The 24,036-nt window shown below is 51.7% G+C and overlaps 1 protein-coding gene across 21 annotated transcripts in view; it reads left to right on the plus strand.

Moving 5' to 3' along the window:
* The window catches only part of LOC102943399 (zinc finger protein 850-like), an 82,578-nt gene that overhangs the window by 52,997 nt on the left and 5,545 nt on the right, over positions 1-24,036 (plus strand). For 15 of the 21 annotated variants that reach the window (XM_043527951.1, XM_043527968.1, XM_043527965.1 and 12 more), the window contains one exon: positions 9,928-11,109. In XM_043527951.1, the coding sequence (XP_043383886.1) occupies positions 9,928-10,643 (716 nt within the window). In that variant the 3' untranslated portion in view covers positions 10,644-11,109. Of the gene's footprint in view, positions 1-2,447; positions 2,753-4,720; positions 4,803-5,466; positions 5,556-6,229; positions 6,357-8,633; positions 8,733-9,093; positions 11,110-23,119; positions 23,209-23,887; positions 24,015-24,036 lie in introns of those variants that run through there. The other 6 variants (XM_037915025.2, XM_043527983.1, XM_043527981.1 and 3 more) reach the window with 6 other exon arrangements.

Genomic DNA, 24,036 nt, shown 5'->3' on the forward strand with positions numbered 1-24,036 from the left:
AACTCTTTGTTCAATCCATTCATAGTTTTGCCTTTCAAAATATAATGAACACACATCTACAACCCCAACATACCTTTCCAACCACAAGAATTCTAAAATCATGAGTTAGTCACCCTCGCATCAAGAAATTGTAAGGAATAAATTATCTTTTTTTGTGCCTCTTTGTTCCTGAGCCTGTAGGGTGCAGTAAGGCCAGTTCCAATGCCTTGAGCCTGAACACCTGAATCTTAGTCTACCCTCATCCTGCCAAACATTTCATATATCTAAGGCCATATCTACAGTTTCAGTGTGGGTTAACTCAAGTTATGTCACCATAGAGTCACTACGGTTACTATGTCACTTGTGTTCAGGCCTCCTGGACTCCCTGCCTCAGCAGTCAGGGTACTCACCAGAAGCACTTGTGTAGCTTCAGAGTGAGGTGCACCATGAATAGATATCCCACTGTCCACCCACTGTATTTTGGGAAGCTTTGGTTTGGCAGCATACGGTGGGTACCAAACAGGTCAGACAGGGGTGGTTGGGGCGATGGGTTCAAACTTCTTATAATGCATTGTTAACCATCCACTAATTTTATATGTATCCCATACATAAACGTATACATAATGTTTACACCTTTTATTCTAAACCCACTAACCTGCCTGGGCCTCCTCACTGTCTGCCATCTCACACAGAATCATGGAACTTGCATGGCTCTGCACTATCGTCATGAGCGTTTTCACCCAAAGGTGTGTGCTCCTTTAGTATTTGCAGATCAGCCATCATACATGTGGGGTATGACATTATACTCTACATTCTTTATGAAAATATGCTTATGATATGGATATAACATAGCTAATATATACCTTATGCAAGATTGATGTGGGGTATTATCGCAAAACTTAAGACCTATTGACTGTGTTTAGCCAACCTGTATGCATGTAATGTTTGTATCTGAGGCTAGAAATATTGAGCATGTCTCTGTATTTAAAATGTGCTCTGTTGAATGAGGCCAGACAATGTTAGCGCCTTACTGAAGGAATGCACAAACACATAAAGATTATCCCAGGAACTGTGCCTCTGAACAATGGGGACTACTTGACCAAGATCAGATACCTCTATACAGGGGGTGTTGTTTGATCCAAGTCACAGCAAAAGAGCCTTCCAGAAAGTGGGGGTAAGAAAGAAAAGGTGGACAATGAGAGCTGGAAACACCTCAGGTACAAAGACTGAACAGTGAGAAATGATTGACCCAGCAATCTGGATGATGGGAAGACAGACACCTCAGCTCAGCATACTGAGAATGAGAAGGATCTGACATTATCAACCAATGAAGAATAATCCAAGTGTGTCTAATATATCTTGTATCCCCATTATGCAGACATAGGCCTTTTTCTCACTGCTAATAAAAGTAATGAAAACAACATAAGTCCTGGAAATATAGGAATGTTGGCTTGGTTCTCTCTACTCCAAAAAATGTGTTCGGTATCAAGTGTTTGTCTAATGGGTATTTTGAGAATGGCGACTAAGCATCTTGTCATGCAGAGAAAGTGTCAATTCAGATTTCGTGGGTAATAAACGTGTAAATAAGGCTGCGATACTGGCCATAGACCATGGTGGATTTGATTTCAATCAAATTGATTTAAATCACTAGTCATGAAGGCTTGATGTAATCATGGTTTTCTAGATAAAAGTGCATTCCTGTTGGTTGTTACAGCCTTCGTACATATTCTTCACAACTCAGAGTTAGATCCAGTGGCGTGCTATAATTTGTTCGGCTTGTGCAGATACTCTTTCTATTTCAGATCCCTGATGTAAACTAGCCAAACTGCGTGTCTGAACCTGGGCCTGTGTGATTTCAGGCAGTTGGCTAATTGGGTTATTTTTCTTCATTAGTTTGTACAGATTTGTCCGACTGACCCACAAAGAAAAGTAAAAGTTTAGAATATTACTGGTATGCAGCGGGTTAGTTCTTTTACCCTCATGACCGGGGAAGCAATAGGGAAGGGGGGGTTAACATAGTTCTATTGCACACACATTGCTCTCCTGCTGGTTCTGGCCAGAAAATCTCCTCTGAGCCAGCGGCCCTGGAGCGAGGTGGAGACTCACCGGCGCAGCGGCTCCGAGGGAATCAGCTCTCCAGCGCACAGAGCGCCTCCTACTGGCCAGGGTCTCCCGGCCGCAGCGCCCCGGGCCGAGACCGGCTCCCCGCCGGCAGCGGCTCCCCGGGGAGCGATCTCACAGAGCCCGCCCGGCTCGACACCTGCCCCCGGGGGCACGTTCCGACGCGGGGCAGAATCCGCCCCTCGGCCTGCGGCGCCCCCGGGAGCCCCAGCAACGGGCCGCGGGGGGGCGGGTGTGAGAGGCGCCGGCTCGGGGGGGGCCCGAGGGAATCAGGCTGATCCCGGCACCTGCCCGGACCGAAGCTGGAGAAGGCGGAAGCGCCCCCGGGGCCGGCTGGGAGATGTAGTTCCTGACTCTCTTGCGAGAGGAAGTGACGCCCGATCGGAGAGAACGAGCCCGGCTCGCGCGGGGCCGTTGGCGCCTCTCCTAAGGAGGGGAATCGTTTTGTGCCACTCGAGCTCTGGGCATGCGCAGATGCAGGTGGGCGGAAGTCGCGCGTGCGCAGAGGCAGAGCTCACCGGCTGTGGGGGACCGGGCTGAGCGGGAAGGTGCTGGGGCGACCTTCATTAACCCCCCCGTGCCCGGCCCGCGCCCTGCTCCCGCTGGGGCCGCCCCGGCCCTGCCCGCCCCGCTGCCGAGCTGCCGCCTCCAGGTACCGGAGCGAGCCCCGGGGGCGGTGACGCTGCCCCAGTGTCCGCGGGGACCCGGCATCGGGCGGCGCCGGGACCTGCTCCCGGGGGGGCCGCGCCCGGGGGGGCTCGGAGCTGCTGTCCCAGCAGGAGCCCAGCGCCCCCGGGGCGGTGTCTGGACGGGGCAGCGGGTTAATGGGCGAGGCTGGGAGACCCCGACACCGCGGGGCCGGGCTGGGGGGGCCGCTCTCTGCCGGCAACAGGGCCCGGGCAGGCCCGGGAGGGGACGGGGGCAGCGAGCGGCCCCCCCGGAGGCGGCCCGGCCCCGGGCTGCGGCCAGGAGCTCGTTCCTCCGCGGGGCCGCTTCACGCGCCGCACCTGGGAGACGCCTCGGGGCTGCCGAGCCCCAGGGGAGCCGCAGCCAGGCCCTGCCCCGCGCCGCCGGGACCCGGGGGGCTCCTGTGGGGGGGGAGGCCGGGGGGGGCTTGAACGGTCCCTGTGCAGCCTCAGGAAATCCCCGGGGGAGAAGGGGAGGGCGGGAGGTGAGGGAATTGGATCCTTTCCCCGCTCGTGCCGCTCACACCCTGATACAAATTCTCTCCAGTTCTTCCCCTTCTCTCAAATGTCAATTTAACATCTCCGGTGTGGGGCATTTTCCCACCCATTTTATCTGCAGCGATTTGTCCTCCTTTAGGTGAGAGATTGTTCCCTGAGTCGATTCAAAACATGGCTGCCCCTGGAGTGGGGGTGGGATGAGACGCCTGTTTTCTGCCAGGGTGGGGGAAGGGCGGAGCAAGTGCCCCCCCCCGTGGAGACTGCCCAGACCCTGGTTTCCCAATCCCACTTGCTGGCCCCAAACTGCCAACACAGTTGCCCCCAGCTATCCGTTGACCCTCACCTGCCCATCCCCCACTGCGGCCCCCTTCCCTCACCCAGGAAGCCTTCCAGCTCCTCCTCTGCCCTCTTAAATCGCCTCCTCAAAGGGCTCCCTGCTGCCCCTGTGAATGAAGGCAGACGGGGAACCATCATTTTCTGTTTATGTATTGCACAGTCATATAAAATCCAGTCAAACAGTCCCCCTTTTCCAACTTGTTATTTCATAGCAATATAAAATTCCCTCTGATCTTGGTGTTTTTTTTATTCATGTTATCAATTACTTACTTTGTGACACATATTCTTTGCAGATCTCAAAGATTGTTATGAAATACCCTAAACATTTGCCCCACTTTTTCTCTAGTTGTCCATTTCTAATTGAATATGCCCTGAGATTTTCCCTGTCTCCCTTAATTATAAAATACTAAGAAAACCTCAGATTTACACCTTTTTCTCAGATTCTTCAACATGGAAATAAAATGTTTGAAACTGTTGCCCATTTCCTCTCCATTAATTTTTTCAAATATTGATGTGAAATACACTCAGATTTTACCTCCTATCAACAACTGATACAAAATCCCTCTGATTTTCTACTTTCCTCTCTCTAATTTGCAAAATGGGAGGAGGGGGGGTCCCAGGCAAACAGCATGGCAGAGGCTCTGGGGACTGCTACTAAATTTGTGCCCCGAGTCCTTCTCCTAGATCTGGGGGGTGAGGGAGGTGTGAAGGGGGTTAGCACTGCCACACAATGACCTCTTCCACAGCACTCTGGACTCATCCTTTTTGAAATCTGGTTTCATTGAGACCATTGTTAATCCAGAGTCACTGTATGGAAAGACAAGGAGTGACTCCAGATGAACAGTGGGGCAAATGAGATTAGCAAGTCTCCCTGTAAGGAGGTGCTCTCATTAGCTGCTCTCCCCAGAGAGCTAAAGGAGGGAAGGCTCCTCAAAGGCTCTGTCCCTCTCTCCTAAGGATATTGGGGTTCAGCTTCCTGGGTCAGACGCTGCAGCCTCCATTGTGATCCGGGAGACCAGGTTTAGCAGCTGCTGCTACCCTAGCGGGGCTTCTGTGCTGGGAAGTGACTTTAATTAAAGCTTCTTCTCTGCCCGGCCCAGGTGCTGACTTTCTCCAGCTGGTACTAGCCCCTTGGGGCAGACCTGGGCTCTGTTAATACAAATTCTGAGCCACAAACTTCAGGTAACTGAAAGACCTCAGGGAAAGTGCTGGGGACTGGCAAGAAAGTGACTCTGCACAAACAGCCCCTCCTCATTTCTCCTCCCATTAGCAATTGCCAGGAGAAAATGCAGCCGTGGGATTACAAAGAATCCAGGAATGGGACTTTCCTAGCCAGAGAGGCAGGGAGAGAGGACAGGCGAAGGAGAGACTGAAAGGGGCAGTGGTAGAAATGAGTGGGAAGAGAGATTTCCAGCTCTAGTTCACCCAGACATCTGTGTTGCAGCATCCCTGGGCAGAATTACTTTCCAGTGAACAAGAAAAGGATCAGACAGAGGAAAAGCCAGTTCCTGACTCCATATTCCCCCTGCTCGGGTGTGGCTGCCATGGGGTCCATGTCTAAGGGAATCCCGCAGAGTGACTCCTTTGGTTCTGCTCTTTTCTAGCATTGTGTTCAGAGACTTTGTTATGGGGTGGGGGGAGGGAGAAGGGAGGTTAAAAATGTCTCTGTGGGCGTAGCCTGGCAGGAGGGGCCAGGTCTACACTGTAATAAAGAGATCAAGCATTTTTCCAGCATGGCAGAATCTAGGATATCTGTCTGCAGGGAAAGGGCCCTGGGGGAATTCTGATGTGAAATTAACTAAAGCCTGTTCTGAAACCCCCACAACTACGCTTCTCACCCTCCCAGGCTGCAGAACGACGTCCATCCTCCACCTCAGCTCCTCCCATCCTCCCATGGAACAGGGAAGAGTAATGGCTGCAGTGGAGCCAGCTCAGGTAGGGATTATTGGGGAGTTTTGGGTGGGTTCCTTCTGGAGGGAGGGGGACAGCAAATACACCAGAGATGGGAAGGTTTGCGCAGTCTTGGGGTTGGATCGGGGCAGGAAATTCACAAGGTGGAGAAAGGGAAGAGGACAGGGGGTGGCAAACCTGCTGGGAGTTATTGAATAAGTGGCCTAGATTCTAGGACCAGACCCATGAGGTTGGGAGGTGGAAATGCCCTAATTTGTTGAACAGAAAATAACCCACCTACATAGGGCTAGGAAAATTAACCAGACTCATAGTGCGGGAGCCTGACCCGACTAAGCAGCGGGTGCCGTGAGATATGACGGGGGCACCCACCAGTCAGGCTTAGGGGAGATTCCCCTCCCTTCATATCCAGCTCCTCGCACTGAGGAGCGTGTTGGACTTCCTACCAGAGAGCTCTCCCTGGAGCCTGCTGGGGGCTCCATCTCCTGTATCACTCTGTGGCTAGTAGGTGTGTGAAGGATCTGGTGGGAGAGAGGAGAGGCTCTCTCTTCGTTCCCTCAGCCTGGTGGTTCCAGGATGCTCTGAGCGAGGTGGGGGTGGGAGTCTGACCGTGATCCACCCAGAGCTTCCATTTGATTGGCTCCTCTCCCACACAAATAGTGGGGCAGCAGGTACTGAGTGTTGGACTTTTGCTCTGTCAGGGGCTGGTGACCTTCGCGGAGGTGGCTGTGTATTTCACCAAGGAAGAGTGGGCTCTGCTGCGCCCTGCTCAGAGAGCTCTCTACAGAGATGTCATGCAGGAGAACTATAAGAATGTGACCTCACTGGGTAAGGATTCCCGTCCCCTCAGTTCTTGGAAGGGGAAATGAAGAGATACGGTTCACGCCACCCCCCAATGGCATCTCTGCTCTGTCCTGTTTCAGCATCACCCCAATATGCCAGTAACACACACGACCAGAGACCTTCACCTGCTGAAGAACACTTTGGGAACAGAGCACAGGAGCAGTATCGCACAGTGTCAGTTATGTCTTTTTGCTCAAGTAAAACTGGGGCTTAGGTCCAGCATAACCAATGGAAGCTTCCTACCCCCGGCCTTCTCTGAAACCCTGAGCCTCCTCCATCCGAACCAGAATGTGCTTGGGGTGTAACAAGCAGGCTGCTGGAGTCAGAGCTGCTGGTCCAGGGCTACTTATTACACAGACACCCAGTGCGTCCTTGAATGCTGGCTGGGGGTATCCAGACAGGGGAGCTCCAACAGCAGAACATTGAATCTCACCCAGGATTACAGATGACACAAATCCTCACTGGTCTGGATTGCACTGCAGCGTGTGAAAATGGCTTATGTTGGTAGTGAAACTTCCTGAGACATGGAGAGTCTTGCTTCTCCATCCGCACGTGTGATAGCCACCACCTCTCTTCTCTGCAGGCTCCTTGGATTTTTGATTACCTCATTGTCACATGACCCCGATTCTTATCTTTCACATTCTGCTTTTCTAGACTAATTAGCATCTGTTGCTCCTGAATTATAGCTTCTAATTTCCCAGTGTTCTCCACACCCAGGGATTTTCCTACTCCCTCCCGTTACACTGGGCTCACTAGATTCCCTAGTACATAAGAGCGGCCACGCTGGGTCAGACCAAAGGTCCATGTAGCCCAGTGTCCTGTCTTTCGAGAGTGGCCATGATTTTATAGACCTCGCTCATATCCCCCTTTCGTCTCTTTTCTAAGCTGAAAAGGCCCAGTCTTTTTCATCTCTCCTCATACGGAAGTTCTTCCATACTCCTAATCATATTTTTTCCCTTTTCTGAACCTCTTCCAATTGTTTTTTGAGATGTGGAACCACATTTGCATGCAGTATACAAGATGTGGGCGTACCATGGATTTATAGGGAAGAAATATGATATTTTCTGTCTTCTTATTGATCCCTTTCTTAATGATTCCCAACATTCTGTTTGCTTTTTGACTGCCTCTGCACCTTGAGTGAACGTTTTCAGAGAACTCTCCACAAGGACTCCAAGATCCCGCTCTTGAGTGGAAACAGCTAATTTAGACCCTATCGTTTTATATGTATAGTTGGGATTATGTTTTCCAATCGGCTACAATACGTGCTATCCTGACATCTAGTACTGCTGAGCTCCTGCATTCAGTAATATCCCTACCCTTCCTGTTCCCTTTCTGCACTGAACCCCACCAGCGCATGCTTACTGTTTCCGGCTTCACCGGGACTGACTCATTGTCTCTGGACTTTTCTGTCATCAAGAAGCAATGCCAGGGAGACTTGCCCTCTGTCTGGAGTCTTCTATTTCTGGAATATGGATTTACTTTCTCTGTGTTTTCGGAGACTCTTTGAAATTGAGTGTTTGTGACGTTAACCACAGTACAATCTGGACTGTTGAACAGCTGTTTCCCCTCAGTTCCCCAACCTGCGGTGCCTTTTACACTGCTTTACTGTGAGAACAGCCACTCCTGGGCGGTTAACACACAGTCTCCAGCATGTAACTCGCTCCCAGCTTCACAGTATTGACTGCTGCTAGTCAGCGACGCTCAAATTACAGTACACCACAGGAGAACCTCAGAAAATTCTCTGCTCCCAGACTTTCCCCCAGAAATGTGCATCTTGCATTGTCCAGCACACTGCTGAACAATGCAAACTCATACAAAGTCTGTCATTTCATCAGTGGAAAATGACATGCACCAGCCTCGTTATTCCAGATGGAGTTTCCAACCACTTTAATCCAAACACACTGGTTAGATAAAACAATAAAACCAAATTCTTAACTACTGAAAAAAAAATTTTAAGTGACTACAGGTAATGAGACCTAAAAGTCATAATTATTTAGAAAAGAAATGCAAGATAAAACACAAACTAACATCTAACTTAACAAGCTAAAACGGTTTCAAAGCAAATGTTTCTCTCACCATATGTTGAGACAGGCTGGTGGCTGTCCTTTCAGCCAGCCTGCCCTGACCTTGGCATTTTCAGTGAGGGACTGCCCCAGGCACACCAGCTCACACTAAGCACTGAAGTTAAATTAATAGAATGTTTATTTATGACAAAGTCTTGTCACATGAACTGAAGTCCTTTGTTTTCTTTCATCGGAGCAGGGTTTCCAGTTTCCAAACCTGATGTGATCTTCCAGCTGGAACAAGGGGAAGAGCCATGGGTCCCAGAGGAAAGAGAGATCCTCAGAGCTCCCTGCACAGGTGAGGAAACATTAAACCAACTCAGAATCTATAAGTGCCTGAAGGAAACCTCTGGGATACCATACAAAGCCTTGGGAGGTCTCTCAGTTCATTATTGTCTCTAGCAGGGGTCGTATCCTCAGGGTAAATATAGCTCATGGCTTCCTATAGATCCTAGCAGACGCCAGGCAGAAGTTTCCTCCCTTCCCCCTGTGAATTTGGATGGGATGTGAAGGCTGAATTGATCCCCCTCCTCTCTCCTATTTGGTGGAAGAGTTTGGGGGAGTTCAGTACCCGATTTTTATTTGACCCCTCTCCAGCACTTGTTTTCGTTTGGTCTTCCCCTTTCCATCCCTGTTTGCGGTTTCTATCTCTATCATAGCAGGTGATGCAATTCTTTGTGAGAAGGAGGAGCAGAATTCTCAGCAGGAAAATGTTGAACAAGTGGATAAACACAGAGAATTATCGGAAAGATGGAAAAGAAGCGTGTCCAGGAGTCATGAGCAGGGAAAATCCTTTGTATTTCATCACAGACCAGAAAGAGAGCAGGGAAACCAGCCATTGGAGAAAATGGGTAAACTTATTTCCTGTCGGGGAACTCAGCAGGGCCTCAAGGAAACCACAACCCAGCAGGAAATCCTCAGGAGAAGGAGGAAAAATACATGCAGTGAGTGTGGGAAAAGCTTCACTTGCAGCTCAGCCCTTTCTAATCAACAGAGAATCCACAACGGGGAGAGGCCTAATGAATGCAGTGAGTGTAGGAAAAGCTTCAGTAGCAGCTCAGCCCTTTCTACTCATCAGAGAATACACACAGGGGAGAGGCCCTATGAATGCCGTGAGTGTGGGAAAAGCTTCACTCAAAGATCAGCCCTTTCAAATCATCAGAGAATCCACATAGGTGAGAGACGCTACGAATGCCATGAGTGTGGAGAATGCTTCACCAGGAGCTCAGACCGTTCTGTACATCAGAGAATCCACACAGGGGAGAGGCCCTATGAATGCCATGAGTGTGGGAAAAGCTTCACTAGGAGCTCAGACCTTTGTACTCATCAGAGAATCCACACAGGGGAAAGGCCCTACAAATGCAGTGAGTGTGAGAAAACCTTCATTTGGAGCTCAGCCCTTTCTAATCATCAGAGAATCCACACAGGGGAGAGGCCCTACAAATGCAATGAGTGTGGGAAAAGCTTCATTCAAAGACCAGGCCTTTCTAAACATCAGAGAATCCACACAGGGGAGAGGCCCTATGAATGCAGTGAGTGTGGGAAAAGATTCATTGAAAGATCAGGCCTTTTTCAGCATCAGAGAATCCACACCGGGGAGAGGCCCTACGAATGCAGTGAGTGTGGGAAAAGCTTCACTCAAAGATCAGCCCTTTTTCAGCATCAGAAAATCCACACCGGGGAGAGGCCCTACGAATGCAGTGAGTGTGGGAAAAGCTTCATTCAAAGATCAGCCCTTTTTCAGCATCAGAAAATCCACACCGGGGACAGGCCCTACGAATGCAGTGAGTGTGGGAAAAGCTTCATTCAAAGATCACACCTTTTTCAGCATCAGAGAATCCACACAGGGGAGAGGCCCTACGAATGCAGTGAATGTGGAAAAACCTTCATTCAAAGATCAACCCTTTTTCACCATCAGAGAATCCACACAGGGGAGAGGCCCTATGAATGCAGTGAGTGTGGGAAAAGCTTTACTAGCAGTTTAGCCCTTTCTAAGCATCAGAGAATCCACACAGGAGAAAGGCCCTACAAATGCGGTGAGTGTGGGAAAACCTTCTCTAGCAGCTCAGCCCTTTCTAGTCATCGGAAAATCCACACAAAGGAGAGGCCCTACGAATGCAGTGAGTGTGGGAATACCTTCTCTTGGCACTCAGCCCATGTTAGCCATCAGCGAATCTGCAAGGCAGATCAACACCATAAAAACCTCTAGGGCTATCAGTACTTTTTTTCTTTAATACTTTTCCTGATTCCTGCATAGTAACTTGGAATGCTGTTTGAACTGTTTGCTGCACCGTTATACCTCAGCTTATCCAGATGAGTGCCCCATTTTTGCCTTTTGCAGTTCGCCTTCTGGAGGTGGACCTATTTGTCCTTTTTATTGTCCCATGAGTAATTTGAGTGTGTGCTTCCTATCACGAAGCGGGGAGCATCACATTTCTACCATTCCTCCTATTGCAAAGTTATTTTTAATCACCAATGATACAGATTGTATCATTGCCAGTTGTTCTCATGTTGCTCTGGGTTTTGCTGAAGAGCAGTTATGTTGGGAACTTTTCAAATGATATGTAAATGAAGAGAAGCAGGGGCGGAACAAAAAGTGTCATTTCGCGCCCCCCCCCCCCTTGTTTAGATCCTAGTATACTGAAAATGTTGAAAATAACATAACTGACGCTTGAGACAGCGCTGAGTGAAGTGTTTTTGAATGGATCACAGGAGAATGTGCTGGGAGAATCTCTTGTCCTGATTCTGAATAATCAGATGTCACCTGCTCTGGAATTTCACTTCACTGGCTGGCCCAGAGGGGCGGGGAATGGATATGGGGCCTTTCCATAGAGAGGGTGCCAGCTCTGATCCGACCCCAGGGAAGGGGGCTGGCTGTCTGGCTCAGGGGTTCAGGAATGGGATAAGGGGTTTTACCCTACTGGGGCACTGGCTCCAATCTAGCACCAGGTTTGCGGGCTAGCTGGCTCATGAAGGTGGGGAACAAGGTATGGGGCCTTTTCTCTCTGGGCCAGGAAGGAAAGGAGAGTGTGAATGAATTTACCTCTTCCCCCTGCATCCCAGCCAAGGAGCATCCTAGTGTGTCTTTGCTTTACACTGGGTGTCTGTGAAGCTCCTCGAAGTATTTAGGGCTGAATTCTGCTCTCCCCCCAGTTTACAGATTCCCTTGGCTTCTATGGAGTCACTCCTGACTCTCACCAGTGCGAGAGGAGATTCATACCTTTAGCGTAGAGCAGGGGTTCTCAAACTTTTCTTTCCGCGGACCACTTGAAAATTGCTGAGGGACTCAGCCGACCACTTAATGATCTTTCCAAAAGTCATTTGTACCATTAGCTAACTATTGTAAAGCTAACCCTCTTGCTTACATATTATCTGCACATATCGCGCAGTCTTAAGATGCTAAACAGATCTGTGAGTCAACTAGAAATAGTCATGCTCTCCTTGTAAATATTAATACTGTCCTTTCCGGTATCTGAAAAGATTGTAAGAGGCATTCCCTCAGGCTTATACAATTTCTCTGCCATGTCTACTCTAAATTTGACTGATGTTTTACACACATAGAAGAGTAACAATAAGTAATAAAGCGACACAAACGGCAAAACAAACCCACAAACAAACAAGTGACCACACTGAGAATACGAAGGGAAGCGAAACATCCAGTGGTTGGTTTGGGGGATTTTAAATGTGTGTTTAGGACCCACGCGGTGCAAATATAACAGAGCCCTGGAGAAACAGGCAAAGTTCAAGTTCTCCTGGTTTCACATTGTGCGCGTGTGTCACCAACTCAAAAACCATTTTTACAAGCCCTGGGGCACATTAACACATGGCTTGGAGTTTGCAGACCGATTCCTGCTTCAAAGAGCTTGCAAATAAGGTCTTTATCCTACAAAACACCTGGCAGGACTCCAACCAAATCGAGTGCTGATGGCGACTCAAGAGTCAATGGAAGTACTCCGAGGCTCAAAGCAGGGGTGGGCAAACTTTTTGGGCTGAGGGCCACATCTGGGTGGGGAAATTCTGTGCGGGGCAGGGGGCTGGGGTGCGGGAGGAAGTGTGGGGTGTGGGAGAGGATTAAGGATGCAGGAACAGACTCGGGGCAAGGGATTGGGGCAGAGGAGGTGTGTGGGGTGTATGAGGGTGCTCAGGGAAGGGGCTTGGGGTGCAGGAGGGGTGCAGCAGCGGGCTTAGGGCAGGGAGTTGGGGTGCAGGATGCAGGAGGGGTTTGGGCTTCGGCCCGGCACCACTTACCTAAAGCGGCTCCGGGGTGGCAGTGGCGTGCACTGGGGCCAGGGCAGGCTCCCTGCCAGCCTGCCCTGGCCTTGTACCGCGGCGCTCCGGGCAAGGAGGGGGGGGAGATGGGGTGGGCAGCCTCTTGGCAGAGGGCTGGGGGGAGATGGGCAGGCAGCTTCTGGGCTAGCCCCAGGGGGCTGCTGGGAGGAGTATGGGCCGGGGGGTTTCTCAAGGACCGAGCTAGCCATCCTCAGCCCACCCCGGTGTCTCCCCCAGGACCTGTGCTCCCCCTACAGCCGGGAGAAACCAGCCGCAGACCCCTTTAGTGCTGGGCAGAGGGACAATCAAAAGGATGTGGCTCCTTTAAGAAAAGTTTGCCCTTGTGTCTGATGAGTGAACTTTGGCTGCGGCCAGCAGCTCGCCCCCTCCCTGGGCTCTGTCCAGCGAGTCGGGTGCGCCAGGTGTAGTGTCTTAAATTGCTCTGCATAGAAATGTGCTACTTACCGGGTACTGAGCCGTACATCTGCTGAAGCCACTGCCCTTCACCCTGCTCTTCTTAGCCGTAAGATTCTGCGGACGGCTTTTGACAGGGGTTAAAAAGTTACCAAGGGGGCGAATCAGAAGAGGGGAGTGGCCAGGGTCTGAGCAGGGGTCAGAAATTGACTGGTCAGGGGGGTCAAGTAGCTGGAGGCAGCATTAGGAGAGGGGCTAAAGGGAAAATCAGGGATGGAGGGGAGGAGGCAGAGATAAGCCCGGGAGCGAGGCGCTGGCAGAGGGTGTCATAGGGCAAAACCCGGCACAGGCAGGGGCACAGGGGGCAGCAGTTACCCCAGTGGGACTGAGACACCAGAGCTTGCAAAATAGTTTCTTGGGGGGGCGAGAGGCTTTTTTATTTCCCCTCTCCCAGGCAGACCTCTCAGCATCGGCTTCCCAGGACTGGGTTCTCAAAGGCACAGGCATCCCCATGCCTAGTCAATACATCTCCTCTTTGTCTGATGTAACCTACTGAGGCTCTATCTACACTCCAAATTTCAAAGGGCTGTCGCAGGTGCCAGTGCTCCTGCTAATCCACCTCGACGAGGGGACTAGGTCCGAGCATTGGGAGCCGAGCCTGTCCACGCTAGCGCTTTAAAGCACTCAAACGTGCTGCGCTCGGCGAGGGGGAGGGAGTGATTTTTCATGCCCCTGAGCCAGCAACTTAGCTCTTTAACTTGCCAGTGTAGATAATCCCTGAGACTGAATTCAGTGAAACATGGTACAGATATCCCCTCAGAAACACAGAATCCCTTATCACTGTATCTGAATGCATCGAGTCTCATAGCAGTGTCCCAAGTTGTCTTATCTGCTGCTGGGATTCCCTGAATTTTTCATTCTAATTTTTTCTTCTCATTTTTAGAGCAGATGTTTATTCTGTTGAATCATCTGACTTCCACTCTGACTGAATTTCTGGCCTAGTGTCAAAACTTTGTTTTGAGTCAATCCACCAGTGCTGTAAATATTGGTGGTCAGACCAATAGTCCACCTAATCTAGTATCCTGTCTTGTGTCAGCGGCCAATGCCAGGTGCTTCTAAGGGAATGATCAGACCAGTCAAGGACTCACTGAACCATCTCATTGTCCACTCCCAGCATCTGGCAGTCAATGGACGGTTTAGGGACATGCAGAGCATGGGCCTGCATCCCTGATTGGCTATTAGCCAAGATAATCTACCTATCCTGAGAGACTGATCAAATTCTTTGCTAATATATACCTTATGCTAGATGGTTGATGTGCGGTATCATTGCAAAACTTAAGACCTATTGACTGTGTTTAGCCAACCTGTGTGACTATCGTCATGAGTGTTTTCACCCAAAAGTGCATGCTCCTTTAGTATTTGCAGATCAGCAAACATACATGTGGGGTATGACATTATACTCTACATTCTTTATGAAAATATAGATATAACATAGCTAATATATACCTTATGCAAGATGGTTGATGTGGGGTATCATTGCAAAACTTAAGACCTACTGACTGCGTTTAGCCAACCTGTATGCATGTAACATTTGTATCTGAGGCTAGAAATATTGAGCATGTCTCTGTATTTAAAATGTGCTCTGTTGGATGGGGCCAGACAATGTTAGCGCCTTACTGAAGGAATGCACAAACACATAAAGATTATCCCAGGAACTGTGCCTCTGAACGATAGTGCTATACAATGGGGACTACTTGACTAAGATCAGATCTCTCTGTACAGTGGGTGCTGTTTGACCCAGGTCACAGCAAAAGAGCCTTCCAGAAAGTTGGGGGAAGAAAGAAAAAGTGGACAATGAGAGCCTACAAGAAGAACCGGAAACACCTGAGGTACAAAGACTGAACAGTGAGAAATGATTGACCCAGCAATCTGGATGATGGGAAGACAGACACCTCAGTTCACCATACTGAGAATGAGAAGGATTCTTCATTATCAACCAATGAAGAATAATCCAGGTGTGTCTAAAATATCTTGTGTTCCCATTATGCAGACATAGGCCTTTTTCTCACTGCTAATAAAACGAATGAAAACAACACAAGACAAGTTTTAACAGTGATGACAAAGGCTGAAGAAAATGTCTCAAAAATTAAGTGAGAGAGCAATGAGGTGACAGGGGAGTACCAGAGTTTTGAGTGTAATTTTGGTGGTGATGTCTTTGAGCTCCTTGTGTGTATATAAGAGTGACAAAAGTGGAAGTGTTAATAACAGCTAATAACTGGTGTTCAGAACACCACAAGGCCAGCAGGTAGGGCCCTTTGCAGCTCTCAACGGTGCAGCAGCGACAGACCCAAGGCTGCGAAAAAAGGTATTTCCAGCAGCCTCCTCACATGTAAAACCGACCTGATCGCTTTCTGGAACAGCGAACAAGCCCACAAGCGGCGGATGGGGCCTGTCTGGCCCCGAGTCCGGCTTTTGACTCGGTCTCCCTCGACCGTCTCACAAACAAGGGAGGGAAAGGACAGCTCGGCGGGCAGGGCGAGCAGTGAGACGGGCCCAGCGAGCGGGGCTCCCCGGGGCCGGCGGGGGAGAGGGCTCCGCTCGGAACCGCAGCGACTGCGAGCGCGGCCCGGAGGCCACGGGCAGAGGGGGAGCCGGAAGGTCCGGACGGCAGCAGCGACGGGGGCAGAGGGGCGGAGGGCACCAGCGCCCGAGCAGCGACCAATCCGGCAGCAGCGTGGGACAAAAGCGGCTCCCGACAATCCGCCCCGGTCCGTCGCGCCGGCCGCGAGCCCGTTTCTGCGCCGAGCCCTGCCGCAGCGCCCCGGGCCGAGACCGGCTCCCCGCCGGCAGCGGCTCCCCGGGGAGCGATCTCACAGAGCCCGCCCGGCTCGACACCTGCCCCCGGGGGCACGTTCCGACGCGGGGCAGAATCCGCCCCTCGGCCTGCGGCGCCCCCGGGAGCCCCAGCACCGGGCCGCGGGGGGGCGGGTGTGAGAGGCGCCGGCTCAGGGGGGGCCCGAGGGAATCAGGCTGATCCCGGCACCTGCCCGGACCGAAGCTGGAGAAGGCGGAAGCGCCCCCGGGGCACGCTGGGAGATGTAGTTCCTGACTCTCCCGCGAGCGCTTTTTGCCGCTCGAGCTCTGGGCATGCGCAGATGCCGGTGGGCGGAAGTCGCGCGTGCGCAGAGGCAGAGCTCACCCGCTGCTGCGGGACCGGGCTGAGCGGGAGGGTCTGTGCCGGGGAGACCTTCATTAACCCCCCCGCGCCCGGCCCGCGCCCTGCTCCCGCTGGGGCCGCCCCGGCCCTGCCCGCCCCGCTGCCGAGCTGCCGCCTCCAGGTACCGGAGCGAGCCCCGGGGGCGGTGACGCTGCCCCAGTGTCCGCGGGGACCCGGCATCGGGCGGCGCCGGGACCTGCTCCCGGGGGGGCCGCGCCCGGGGGGGCTCGGAGCTGCTGTCCCAGCAGGAGCCCAGCGCCCCCGGGGCGGTGTCTGGACGGGGCAGCGGGTTAATGGGCGAGGCTGGGAGACCCCGACGCCGCGGGGCCGGGCTGGGGGGGCCGCTCTCTGCCGGCAACAGGGCCCGGGCAGGCCCGGGAGGGGACGGGGGCAGCGAGCGGCCCCCCCGGAGGCGGCCCGGCCCCGGGCTGCGGCCAGGAGCTCGTTCCTCCGCGGGGCCGCTTCACGCGCCGCACCTGGGAGACGCCTCGGGGCTGCCCAGCCCCAGGGGAGCCGCAGCCAGGCCCTGCCCCGCGCCGCCGGGACCCGGGGGGCTCCTGTGGGGGGGGGAGGCCGGGGGGGGCTTGAACGGTCCCTGTGCAGCCTCAGGAAATCCCCGGGGAGAAGGGGAGGGCGGGAGGTGAGGGAATTGGATCCTTTCCCCGCTCGTGCCGCTCACACCCTGATACAAATTCTCTCCAGTTCTTCCCCTTTTCTCAAATGTCACTTTAACATCTCCGGTGTGGGGCATTTTCCCACCCATTTTATCTGCAGCGATTTGTCCTCCTTTAGCTCAGAAATTGTTCCCTGAGTCGATTCCCAAAACGTGACTGCCCCTGGAGTGGGGATGGGATGAGACGCCTCTTCTCTGCCAGGGTGGGGGAAGGGCGGAGCAAGTGTCCCCCGTGGAGACTGCCCAGACCCCAGTTTCCCAACCCCTCTTGCTGGCCGCAAACTGCCAACACAGTTGCCCCCAGTTATCAGTTGACCGCCACCTGCCCCTTCCCCACTGCGGCCCCCTTCCCTCACCCAGGAAGCCTTCCAGCTCCTCCTCCGCCCTCTTAAATCGCCTCCTCAAAGGGCTCCCTGCTGCCTGTGTGAATGGTGGCAGACGGGGAACCATCACCTTCTGTTTATGTATTGCACAGTCATATAAAATTCAGTCAAACAGTCCCCCTTTTCCAACTAGTTATTTCATAGCAATGTAACCCTTCTGCCCGTCAGAGTTGGCAGCAACAAGGGCCGGGTTCAATATCTAGGGGATCCATTCCAATAACACTGCAAACCGGCTTGAGCCCCCACCCAGTGACCTGGGACAAATATATACCACCCCCGCTGGGCGCCTCCAAGAGGCAATACTTCCCCTCTCGCAAGCACATAGTCTGAGTGTAGCAAAAAGCCTTTTAATAACAGAGAGAAACAATGTGGCATTATGTTGGGGATACACCACCAACAGGATTCATAACACAACCCATGAGCAAAAAACCCACCCCAAGCAAATTGGGGCATGCCCTTTCCCTTTGGTTCTTGAGTCCAGCAACCCCAAATCACCCAAAGTCCCAAAAGTCCAATGACCCAAAAGTCTCTGTCCCTGGTCAGGACAGCCCCAGAGTTCAAAAGTTTATCTGCAGAGCTTTTACCTCCCAACCTGGGTGGAGATGGGGGTGGAGGTAAGAGGCACCTTACATGATCTGAAGCTGAGCGCTCCACAGCTCCATAGGCCTTCGCTCCGCTCCACCAGCCGCCCCACGAACTGCTTCGCTCATCTCCGCTCTGCGGCCCACACACAGCTCCGCCATCCCCGAACTGCTCCACCAGCAGATCCACGAACTGCTCCGCGTCCCACCAGCCGCTCCCGCCGTCCCACAAACTGCTCCACCAGCCGATCCACGAATTGCTCCACGTCCCACCAGCCACTCCCGCCGTCCTATGAACTGCTCCACCAGCCTGTCCACAAGGCACTCCAGCCGTCCCGCAAACTGCTCCACAATATATCTTCACACTCCCCCACTACTTAACACAACGCTCAGTGATTTCAGTTCTTAGTCAGTTCAGCTCTTTGGTGAATTCAGCTTGTAGTAGGGGAGCCTCAGTGCCCCAAGTGAGCTCAGCAGCCTGTAACTAGATTTCTAATGAAATCAAAATTACCTTTGATATTCCACAGTGGAGAGAGGAGGAAGTGCAATTAGTATGTAAAGCCCTCACCAAGGGGCCCATACCACCAAGTATTAATGCTTATCCCCAGCCTCTCTTCAGTCTCAGAGTTTTGGAACCCATGACCCTTGCCTAGCGAGTGCTCCTTAGTTGATGGTGAGTCCCTCCATCATAACAAAACGCCAAGTACAGTTCCAAGCACAGTTCCCATAATCAGGGTAATAACAATTTATTCTTCCTGCCCCAATAACAGAGACACCGGGGATCCCGCAGCAGCCAAAGTGACCATTTGGGCAGCTATGGCGTCATTCTAGGCGGGGTGGATGTGCCTATGCAAATGAGATCGGCCCCTGAAGTTCTTTTCCACAACTTGCCACACCTCACCACCAGATGTCAGGGTGGAGCTCATCCTGACACTGCTTACATCCTCCCCCCAGCCAAGAATTTGTCATCCCGACAAATCACACTCCTTTTATACCAACTCATTGGTTTCCTCCAAAGGGCCTCAGGAAGCCTACTTTAGCTTCCACAAGCCTGTGTGCTAAATGTATTGGCTCCTCACTAGTCACCCCACGTGCATCATAAGTTAACCGTTTTACTGGTCTTATCACCCTGTCTCGTCTATTAAGAATCTCTGTTGCCGAGGTAGGGGGAACATCCTCTTGAGTGACGGATGGAGAGGCTTCCTTTGAGGGTCCCTTGGCTACTGGCGTAGGCCCCTGCACTCCTAGTTCTAACGCTGGAGGGTCCAAGGTGCCCAGGACATCCTCTACCTGTGTGTCTCCATTGTCCAATAACCTGTGTGTGTCATCACACGGGGGTCTCATCAGTGGCACAGGGGTGTCAGAAATGGACCTAAATAATTCCGCCATGGGGTTTAGGGCGGAAGAGGGAAAACTCTTGTTTGGTTCAGCTGATCGAGACTGAAATCTTGTCTCCATCCCAGGATACACCAGGGTTGTGTCTTCCTCCTCAGACTCACTCTCAGATATGCAGAATAGGGGTAAGTTAGCTGCACGGGGCCCGCTGTCTGTGTTGGATGGCGGCTTTGGTCTAGCACCTCTGTTCTGCCCAGCTGCTCTGTCGTGGCCCATCTCATAAGGTGTGCTTACCAATTCCCCCACAGGGAGCAAAAGGTTTCTATGCACCATCTTTATTTGCCCTGGACCGTCTTCAGGTTTGATCTTGTAGACCGGCAGATCTCTCAGCTTTTCCATCACCAGGTAAGGTATTGCCTTCCATCTGTCAGCTATCTTGTGTTTGCCAGCAATACCCAAATTTCGCAACAGGACTCTGTCCCCCGGCTGGAGCTCCTGCGAACGCACTCTAGCATCATATCGATGTTGCGGTCTGCGTTCTTCCGAGCCGCAGCGGTAGCTAAGTGATAAGCATCCCGCAGCTTTTCTCTTAGTCGGGATACATATTGCAGATGAGTTCCATAGCTATCTCCATCCTCTGATACACCAAAGCACAAGTCTATGGGTAATCTTGGTTCTTGCCCAAACATCAAGAGATATGGGGTGACTCCAGTAGCATCGTTCTTTGTGGCATTGTTGGCATGCACCAGAAATGCAACATGCTGGCTCCACGTTGCCTTCTGCTCTGGTTGCAAAGTTCCCAGCATATCTAATAGGGTTCGGTTGAACCTCTCTGGCTGAGGATCACCTTGGGGGTGATAAGGCGTTGTCCTAGACTTCTTAATTCCTGCTATCTTCAGCACCTCCTTCAGGAGGTGACTCTCAAAATCCAGCCCCTGATCAGAGTGTATCCGAGCCGGGAATCCATAGACTGAGAAATATTTGTCCCACAGTACTCGAGCGATGGTGGTGGCCCTCTGATCACGTGTGGGATATGCCTGTGCATACCGTGTAAAATGGTCAGTCAGTACTAGAATGTTCCCAACATTCCTCTTGTCTACCTCTACAGACAAGAAATCAATGCATACCAATTCCAAAGGTTTGTTGCTGGTGATGTTCTTGAGATATGCAGCCCTCGTGGGCAGAGTTTTCCTTTGAACACATCGAGCGCAAGTCTCACATTTCCTGCGAACATCTTCAGCCATTCGGGGCCAATAGAACCTACTACGAATAAGTTCCAGGGTCCTCTCCATCCCTAAATGCCCAAAATCATCATGCAGGGCCCTCATGGCCAGGGCTCTGTACTTTTTTGGCAGTACTAGTTGTGCTCGTTGTTTTTGTAAAGGGTCGGTGGTCATTCGGTGTAGCACTCCCTGAATCAGTTTTAGTTTGGTCCATTCTCTCAATAGTAGTTTACCCTCCAGGTTAGGTGGGACAACCGCAGCTGGGCTTCGCCCCTCCCTTTTGGCAAGTAGTGTATCACAAATGTCAATATCTTGCTGCTGGGCTTCTTGCCAGTCAGCCACATTGAGCATGGGCAAAGGAGATTGGTCCAATGCAATATAGTTCACTGAAGCAGAAGGCATGCATTCAGGGGGCAGGCCCAAAGCTTCTGCAACACATCCCTGAAGGCTCTCACGGGCCTCTGGCTCTCGGCGACTCACACTGCAAATAGCTCTCACTCCATTTGTGGGTATCACAACAACTTCTGGAGCCTGCGGACGCCTGGACAATGCATCTGCATCTACATTGCTTCTCCCTGATCGGTACTGAATGCTGAACTCATAGCTACCCAAGGCGGCCACCCATCTCTGCCCTGTAGCATCCAGCTTAGCACTTGTTAACACATAAGTCAGTGGATTGTTGTCTGTCCACACCTGGAACTGAGCACCATACAAGTAGTCTCGAAATTTCTCAGTGATGGCCCATTTCAAGGCCAAGAATTCCAGCTTGTGGGTGGGATAGCGAGTTTCACTATCAGACAGTCCTCGGCTGGCAAAGGCTACAGGTTTACGTTTGCCTTCCGCTTCCTGGTACAGGACTGCTCTCAGACCCTCCAAACTGGCATCAGTATGCAGGATAAATGGTTTGCTTGGGTCAGCAAAAACTAGGACTGGAGCATGAGTTAGGCAAGTAATGATTTCTCGAAAAGTCCTTTCACATCTCTCATCCCACCGTGCCCCAAATGGTTCAAAGGGGCCATAGTGTCTCTGCACAGGAGGCTTTGGGGACCTCGCCTTATTCTTGGTCTTAGATTTGTTCTTGCTGGACTAATAACAGAGACACTGGGGATCCCACAGCAGCCAAAGTAACCATTTGGGCAGCTATGGCCTCATTCTAGGCGGGGTGGGTGTGCCTATGCAAATGAGATCAGCCCCTGAAGTTCTTTTCCACAACTTGCCACACCTCACCACCAGATGTCAGGATGGAGCTCATCCTGACACTGCTTACAGCAATATAAAATTCCCTCTGATCTTGGTGCTTTTCTCTCATGTTATCAATTACTTAGTTTATGACACGTATTCTCTGCAGATCTCAAAGATTGTTATGAAATACCCTAAACATTTGCCCCACTTTTTCTCTAGTTGCCCATTTCTAATTGAATATGCCCTGAGATTTTCCCTGTCTCCCTTAATTATAAAATACTAAGAAAATCTCAGATTTACACCTTTTTTCAGATTCTTCAAAATAGAAATAAAATGTTTGCAACTGTTGCCCATTTCCTCTGTATTCATTTTTCAAATATTGATGTGAAATACACTCAGATTTTACCCCCTATCAACAACTGATATAAAATCCCTCTGATTTTCCACTTTCCTCTCTCTAATTTGCAAAATGGCAAAATGGGAGGAGGGGGGTCCCAGGCAAAGGGCATGGCAGAGGCTCTGGGGGCTGCTGCTAAATTTGTGCCCTGAGTCCTTCTCCTAGATCTGGGGGGTGAGGGAGCTGGGAAGGGGGTTAGCACTGCCACACAATGACCTCTTCCACAGCACTCTGGACTCATCCTTTCTGAAATCTGGTTTCATTGAGACCATTGTTAATCCGGAGTCACTGTATGGAAAGACAAGGAGTGACTCCAGATGAACAGTGGGGCAAATGAGATTAGCAGTTCTCCCTGTGAGGAGGTGCTCTCATTAGCTGCTCTCCCCAGAGAGCTAAAGGAGGGAAGGCTGCTCAAAGGCTCTGTCCCTCTCTCCTAAGGATATTGGGGTTCAGCTTCCTGGGTCAGACGCTGCAGTGTCCATTGTGATCCGGGAGACCAGGTTTAGCAGCTGCTGCTACCCTAGCGGGGCTTCTGTGCTGGGAAGTGACCTTAATTAAAGCTTCTTCTCTGCCCGGCCCAGGTGCTGACTTTCTCCAGCTGGTACTAGCCCCTTGGGGCAGACCTGGGCTCTGTTAATACAAATTCTGAGCCACAAACTTCAGGTAACTGAAAGACGTCAGGGAAAGTGCTGGGGACTGGCAAGAAAGTGACTCTGCACAAACAGCCCCTCCTCATTTCTCCTCCCATTAGCAATTGTCAGGAGAAAATCCAGCGGTGGGATTGCAAAGTTACAGGGTGGGGTGAGGGAGAAGGGAGGTTAAAAATGTCTCTGTGGGCTTAGCCTGGCGGGAGGGGCCAGGTCTACACTGAAATAAAGAGATCAAGCATTTTTCCAGCATGGCAGAATCTAGGATATCTGTCTGCAGGGAAAGGGCCCTGGGGGAATTCTGATGTGAAATTAACTAAAGCCTGTTCTGAAACCCCCACAACTACGCTTCTCACCCTCCCAGGCTGCAGAACGACGTCCATGTTTCACTCCAGCTCCTCCGATCCTCCCATGAGACAGAGAAGAGTAATGGCTGCAGTGGAGCCAGCTCAGGTAGGGATTATTGGGGAGTTTTGGGTGGGTTCCTTCTGGAGGGAGAGGAACAGCAAATACACCAGAGACGGGAAGGTTTGTGCAGTATGATTTGGAGGTTGGTCTGGGGCAGGAAATCCACAAGGTGGAGAAAGGGAAGAGGACAGGGGGTGGCAAACCTGCTGGGAGTTATTTAATAAGTGGCCTAGATTCTGGGACCAGACCCATGAGGTTGGGAGGTGGAAATGCTCTAATTTGTTGAACAGAAAATAACCCACCTACATGGGGCTAGGAAAACTAACCAGACTCATAGTGCGGGAGCCTTACCTGACTAAGCAGCGGGTGCCTTGAGATATGAAGGGGACACCCACCAGTCAGGCTTAGGGGAGATTCCCCTCCCTTCATATCCAGTTCCTCGCATTGAGGAGCGTGTTGGACATCCTACCAGGGACCTCTCCCTGGACCCTGCTGGGGGCTCCATCTCCTGTATCAGTCTGTGGCTAGTAGGTGTGTGATGGATCTGGTGGGAGAGAGGAGAGGCTCTCTCTTCGTCCCCTCAGCCTGGTGGTTCCAGGATGCTCTGAGCGAGGTGGGGGTGGGAGTCTGACCGTGATCCACCCAGAGCTTCCATTTGATTGGCTCCTCTCCCACACAAATAGTGGGGCAACAGGTACTGAGTGTTGGACTTTTGCTCTCTCAGGGGCCGGTGACCTTCGAGGAGGTGGCTGTGTATTTCACCAGGGAAGAGTGGGCTCTGCTGCACCCTGCTCAGAGAGCTCTCTACAGAGATGTCATGCAGGAGAACTATAAGAATGTGACCTTGCTGGGTAAGGATTCCCGTCCCCTCAG

The sequence above is a fragment of the Chelonia mydas genome, chromosome 14, assembly GCF_015237465.2.
Source record: "Chelonia mydas isolate rCheMyd1 chromosome 14, rCheMyd1.pri.v2, whole genome shotgun sequence".
In the NCBI taxonomy this organism is placed as follows: Eukaryota; Metazoa; Chordata; order Testudines; family Cheloniidae; genus Chelonia; species Chelonia mydas.